Here is a 6,981-nt window from a genome sequence, read left to right as displayed (position 1 = left end):
AAACCTAACTAATACGCAGGCGCTGAGAGTATTGTGGGCGTGTCCTACAGGAATGAAGACGCAGGAAACCAGTTGGGCGGGACCTGGGGCGTGCGTGAAGGAGGCGCGAGCTTCAAAAAATGGCGACTCGCTCGCGCCGCCGTCTCCGCGTCTTCGAGAGCCAGTCCTGTAGTGATTCTTGTGATACACCTTTTTCTTCTTCCATAGACTGGGACACTGAGGTGGTGAAAGGGTTCTCCCTTCTCGAGTCCTCCGGGTCTAAGGTGAAGGCGTCACCTGTCTACCTGCGGCTGCCTGCGTGGTTGGAGCCGGAGAGATGTGCCGTGTTTCACTGCGCGCGTTGCTTCGCGGTGCTCGGTGATACCGTGCACCTCGCCTGGGACCTGTCGAAGTCCCTCGGCGCCCTGGCCTTCTCCAGTGAGTGAGGCGAGGGTTGGCGTCTGAGGAAGGCCGACCTGTGCCAGAGGAGGGATGTGGGACAGCACCTCACCAGGGGGAGGGAGGCGTGGTTTTGTTTTCCCGAGTTGTACTTCAAACTCGGGGCCTCGTCTGAGCTGAGCCAGTGCTCTTGGCTGAGCCCCACCCATTTTGTTAACTTTTATGGCCAGATGAATCTGATGGGAGGTATTTCTTTTCAAAACCGGTTTATCTTCTAGGAGTCACAAACAACGTCGTTTTGTTAGAGCCCTTTTTGGTTGGCATAGAAGGTTCTCTCAAATCCAGGTACGTGTGGAGAATTCCTGGGGTGGATCTCTCTCTCTCTATATATATGTAGTTCCTGGTTTAATGACAGTGAAGAGTCCGTAACTGTTTTAAACAAGAAAGAAACTTTGTGTTGTGACATGTTTACTCTTTCCATAAACTCTTTACCCGTTTGAATCATATTAACATGGTGTTAGTGAAAGTTAAAGCCGGGTGTAGGTTCTAAGGTCTGTGAGAGAACTAGGACTATTTAATTTAACTTGGAGTGTATAATATAAATATATAAACATAATATAAATCATGACAAGACTAATTCTGTAGTAATCTACAGTAAACTCTGCATTTTTGTTTGCTAATATTTTTTCCTACAGCAATAAAGTACTCTGTGAACTCGGGCTTAAGAGTAAGGCCAAACTAAGTTGTAGCCATACCTCCATTCAACTTTGCCGATCTAAAGACACATTCCTATTCTCTCAAAGGGGCCAAGGAAGGTGTGGCCTATTTCCATTGAAGTTGTTTGGAGCAGAGGCAGAGGTACTCATAACTGACTAAAGGGGCACATGTGCCCAGAACTGTGAGCACTGCCAGCTGTAATGGACCATTAGGCAGTGGACATTGTTGAATTGAGAATACTCTGAAGTCATACAATATTTCAGAAGCATTTAGGGGTAAGGGTTGAGATAGGTTCTGTTACTCAATACCCTTACTAGCTAGGAACTCACTATGTCACCCATGCTGGCCTACAACCTGTGGTGATCCTCCCTACATTTCAGACTTTTTTTGTGTGAATATGTCTGTGTATGGAGTGGGAGCAGGCATATGTAGGTCAAGAGGTAACTGGAAGCAGTCTTTCCGTGCTGGATTGAAGGATTAAACTCAGTCAGGGTTGGTAGCAAATACCTTTACTCACTGAGTCACTTCACTGGCCCTGAAGTGACATTTTTGATATAGTTACATCACAAATTATTTTACTTTTGATATTGGTAATACAGGTTTTGCCTTGACTTTACACTTCTGTCTACAAGTGTTGGGATCACAAGCTTGGGTTGGATATACAACCTCTTTTTAAAAAGCCTGATAAAAAAATTTAATTATAAGTCTGGTGGTGGTAGTACACACTTTTAATCCATGCACTAGGGAAGCAGAGGCAGGAGGATCTCTGTGAGTTCAGGGACAGCTTAGTCTACAGAGCTAGTTCCAGGACAGCTAAGGCTACATAAAGAAATCCTGTCTGAAAAACCAAACAAATAAACAAGCAAAAATTTAATTATACATTTGGGGATGTGCTATAGCTCAGAAGTACAGTGTTTGCCTGTCCTGTATGAGGTGCTAGAGTTGGTCTATAAGTACTACAAGAAAAATGCAAACAAAAATAGAGTTAGATTTCAGTTCCACATTATAACCTGAAAATAGTTTTATTACATTTATTTAGTGTATGTATTGTGTAGTCACTTACCAGGGTACACATACAAAGGTGAGAGGACACCTTTGAGGAGTCCAGTCCCAGGATCACGATCAGGTTGTCAAGCTTGGTTGCAGGAACCTATCCCTGCTAAGCTATTAATCCAGTCCTGGCTTCCTCACTGGGTTACTCTGCTTGTGTGTATTCTTATTGAAGTAAATGGTCATTTTAACTAGTAAACTTGAGGTCTTGAAATACCTTTTTTACTATCTTTGAACTCAGTAATTGATTATTAGTTTATGTTGTATGTGGCACAACACTTATTATAAATTATCTCAAAAAGAGTTTTTGGAATACAGTCTATTGGCAATTAACGCTTTGGCCAGGCATGGCGGTGCCTCTAAGCCCAACACTCAAGAAAATGAGTGAAACTGGAGGAAAATCTTTATTCTACTCCACTGCCTGATATTATATCCTGTTGTCTTTCAGACTGACAGACTATTATAATGAATACAAATTAAAATCTAATTGACCTTGTTCTATATAAGGAAATGGAGAAACCATTGTATTTGTTTATATATTAGAACTAACTGCCCTTCAGTGTTCATGATCCAGTGGCCCAGCAAGCTAAATGCTAACTAACTCCAAGGGAGCAAAAAAACCAAAACAGTAGTAAATTTGTTTATGAGGTAGGGAGCCATGAACTACATAAGTAGTCAGAGATAGTACCAAAATTGTTTTGAAGGTTTTCGGTTTGTTTTTTGTCATGAATTATGTTCTTTGTTTTTGTTTCTTTGAAACAAGAGTCTTAGATGGCCCAGGCTGTTCTTGGGAGCCAGTGAACTTGATAAAGTCCATCCAGGTCCTTGAACTTGAGTTCCTCCCGCCTATGCTTCTGAGTATTAGGGTGTAACAGATACCGCCACTATACCTGATGAGGGAAGTTATTTTTATTTATTTTCTAGCTTTTCATTATTTTATATTCTTCTTTCCTTTCCCACCAGCACATACAACCTTTTATTCTGTAGTTCCTGTGAGACTCCTGTTGGTTTCCATTTATATTCTACCCATGCTGCTCTGGCTGCCTTGAGAGGCCATTTCTGCCTTTCTTGTGATAAAATACTGTGGTGAGTAGAGACATTACTTATTAAATAAGGTTTTTAAAAGATTCTAGGGAGGTCTAGGTGTTTATAACCAAAGAAGATGCAAAAGGCATACATTATTTATTATATACCTACAATAAGGATAAAACATAATCCTAAAATAAATATTGTGATTACTTTAGATGGTTTATTGTACTGTGTCTTAATATGGACTAATTTAAGAGTGTTTTTTCCTTAAGGAAAATTTTGGAAGGTATGCTTTTGCAAAATAATGTCATCATAGACATTAGACATCATAGATAACTTGGAGACTATATATATATATATATATAATATATATATATATTATATATTTATTATATATTATATATATGTGTGTGTGTGTGTCTGTGTGTGTCTGTGTGTATATATATATATATATTTTTTTCATTCATTCCAAGTAGGCCAATCAGATTTTCTAACCCAGGAGTTTGAAAATAAGACCTGTGTTGGTTACTTGTCTCATAACAAGACAAAATACCTGACAAAAGCAACCCCAGGAAAGGAGGGCTTCTTGTGGCTCACAGTTTGAAGGTACAGTCTATTATGGTGGGAAATCCACGGAGGAACTGGCTGATCATATTGTATCAGCAGCCACGAAGCAGAGAGACAAATTCTAGTGCTCAGGTTGCTTTCTCTCAATTTTTTTAAAATTGTTTTTGTTTGTTTTTTCAAGACAGGGTTTCTCTGTGTAATAGTCCTGGCTGCTTGGACTTGCTTTTTAGACCAGGCAGGCCTTAAATCACAGAGCACTGCCTGTTTCTGGAGTGCTAGGATTAATGGTTTGTGCCACTGCTCCTGCTCTTCTCTCTGTCCTCCTGACCCCCTCTCTGTCTCTATGGGTTTTTCCTATGTTCACTTTCTGTCAACTGGTTGCTTGTTGTACCTCTCGACCTACAGTTACTTTATTCAATCTTGCTTACAATAAACAGCTGTCAGTTTAAAGGTATGTGCTAGGGCTGAGCCACACCACAACTAGAAACAGGTTTTTCCAGTATACAATTTTTGTGTTCACAGTGCGATCTAATATCCTGAAACAATCTTTCTAACTAATTAAACATTTAACTTAGGTATTTCATTACAAGAAACTGAAAGAATGGAGAAATGGCTCAGAAATTAAGATTACTTAACCAGACATGGTGAAATTCAAAGCCAGCCCAGTCTACAAAGGGAAATGCTATTTTGAAAAACAAACAATAATATAGATATTAACATATTTTAATGTACTTAGATGTTTGTAGTGATTTATGGGTGCCAAAACAACATTTATAAGGAAAGTCACCTTTAACTATGAGACCAATTATTCATGCGATTTCCAACAGGACACCATTATACTTCAATAATATATTGTAAATTTCTACTTTCTTTTTTCCATGTTTTTGTTTGTTGTTGCTTTTTTGCCTGTTTGCTTTGAGTGGGGTCTGGGTCTGGCTCTTTTGTCTGGCTGGTATAAAACTACTATGTGTATGTAAAGACACACTGTGCCTCATTCATTTTATAAATTCTGTTTCTCTAGAGAATCTTGGTGAATTAAAGACATAAACAATAATGCCTGGCTTCTTTTGTCCCCTAAGTTATTGTTATTTAGAATTATATCTAAAAAGAAAACAAAAATGTAAGCATTAAAAAGCATCCCCTTATTTTTTCCTTTTTTTTCTTTGTTTTGTTTTGAGACAGGGTCTCTATATCCATGCCAGACCTGGAACTCACTTCCTAGTTTTGGCTAGCCTTGAATACAGAGGTCCGCCAGCCATTGCCTTCAAAGTGATGGGCTCAAGGCATGGACCATTATGCCTGGCCTATTGAAAAGTTTTTACCACTGGTGCTCATTCATCTGATTCTGGATTTGTCTTCAGTTTTTCCTGAGACAGTTTTGTCATTGAGAATGAGAAAGGTTCAGGCAGAGTTTGTGGTTTTAATTGAGATTTTTTTTTTCTCCAGTAAAATACACTATGCTGCTTCAAGCCGTAAGGTTTTGCTCAACAGGTATTTTAGAGGGCAAATTTGGTAATGGTACTAATATTTTCTCTGTATATTTTCTCTCTAGCTATTTGTTAAAAACAAAGGCCATAATAAATACATCTGAGATGGATATTCACAATGTACATTTACCAGAAAAGATTGCAGAGGTAAACTTGGTTGTGTAATTACTTATATATACAACATTTTCATTTTGGGTTTTCCTTTTGGAGACAGGATTTCTAATTGTGACTAGCCTCATATTAACTATGTAGACCAGGCTGTCCTAGAACAAGGCTATATTCTTTCCCTTAATATAGGCAATTTTTAAATGTGCTTTGTTTTGTTTTGTTTTTAGATTTATTTTTAAGTCTGGTAACAATATAAGCAGCAAATCGGGGTTGAGTATAAGATGTCCTCAATCTATGTCTCTCCCCAGCTGAAAGAGAAGATCATGCTAATGCATACTCGATTAGACTCGCTGACCAGGATTCTGGAGGAGAAGACTCCTAACCAGGAAAACTGAACAAACAAGGTGGAGCACAGGACTTCTCCAACAACTGGGTGCATTGGTCCTTTCTTCTTTCTTTTCTTCTGAGTTACTCTGCTTGACATCATACTAACTTGAGCAATATGTTCTAATCTTCTGGCTCCTTCTCGTTTTTTGGCTTCTTCTGTCTTCACCTGTGTTTAGCTTGTTCTTTTTTCAACCTGTCTCTGTAAAACTCTGCTGGTAAAACTACATCTTTTCTTTTCTCTCTGCACTGTCCCTTAAGTAGCTTCCTTTTCCTCTCTCTTCTCATTAGTTGGGCATATTCTATTCTGTCAAGTCTTTCTCTGATTTGTCCTGTCTGCCACTCAATCAAACATGGGTGCTTCCTTCTGTAAACTAATTTTACCTTCATTGTTTGTTTGGGATTAAAGGTGTGTACTAGGATAAGAGTGTGTCTGTATGCTGTATTCCAGCCAGAGGGAATAAAGGGGTGTGTGTGTGTGTGTGTGTGCGCACCACACACTGAACCACAACACAATTAGAAACAGTTTTTTTTTTTTTCCAGGAAACAACACAGTCTTGGGTTTCAGAGCATGAGCAAAGGTCCTGCAACATGTGACTCTATATTTCTTTACATTTATTTCAGTACATTTATTCCATAATGCCTGTCTCTGTAAATGTATTCCACTGCTAATAACCAATTAGCATGCAGTGTCCCTTGTGTCCACTGATGAAAAAATGAACAGTTGGCCAGGATAAAGAGATGGAGTTAACAGTGATGGTACTTTTACATGCCAATTATAAGAATACTGATAAATACTTGTTTGTTTTGAGACAGGGTCTCTCTCTCTCTAGCTTTGGCTGTCCTGGAACTTTCTGTGTAGACCAGGGTAGCCTTAAAGTTACAGAGATCCACATGCCTCTGCTTCCTCTGCTAGAATTAAAGAAGAATGTCACAGAGGATTCATTTCTTTCTTTTTTTTTTTTTTTGGTTTTTCGAGACAGGGTTTCTCTGTGTAGCCCTGGCTGTCCTGAAACTCACTCTGTAGACCAGGTGAGGATTCATTTCTTATGTAAAACAGATACGCACATTTGATGGTGGTGGTCCCTGCCTTTAATCCCAACACTCTGGAGGCAGAAGTGGGAGGATCTCTCAATTCAAAGCCAGCCTGATCTACAGAGTGAGTTCTAGGACAGCCAGGTCTACACAGAAACCCTGTCTGGAACAACAACAAAAAATATATATGTAATGAATAACAGTTAATAAATGGAATGTATTGCAC

At 39.2% G+C, this 6,981-nt stretch overlaps 1 protein-coding gene across 2 annotated transcripts; it reads left to right on the top strand.

Moving 5' to 3' along the window:
* The first annotated feature begins 11 nt into the window (after positions 1-11).
* On the top strand, positions 12-6,981 carry Oip5 (Opa interacting protein 5). Of its 2 annotated transcripts, XM_034495215.2 has the most exons (6): positions 12-417; positions 657-723; positions 3,109-3,231; positions 5,294-5,375; positions 5,645-5,740; positions 6,264-6,981. In XM_034495215.2, the coding sequence occupies exons 1-5, from the start codon at positions 120-122 to the stop codon at positions 5,729-5,731; spliced, it is 657 nt and encodes a 218-aa protein (XP_034351106.1). In that variant the 5' UTR covers positions 12-119; the 3' UTR covers positions 5,732-5,740; positions 6,264-6,981. The 2 variants fall into 2 exon arrangements, with proteins under 2 accessions (XP_034351106.1, XP_076785623.1); XM_076929508.1 differs by lacking the exon at positions 6,264-6,981 and having other exon boundaries at positions 5,645-5,741.

The sequence above is a fragment of the Arvicanthis niloticus genome, chromosome 2 (genome assembly GCF_011762505.2).
Source record: "Arvicanthis niloticus isolate mArvNil1 chromosome 2, mArvNil1.pat.X, whole genome shotgun sequence".
NCBI lineage: Eukaryota > Metazoa > Chordata > Mammalia > Rodentia > Muridae > Arvicanthis > Arvicanthis niloticus.
Note: the sequence above shows the minus strand (reverse complement) of the source record. Positions and strands in the feature narration are given on the sequence as shown.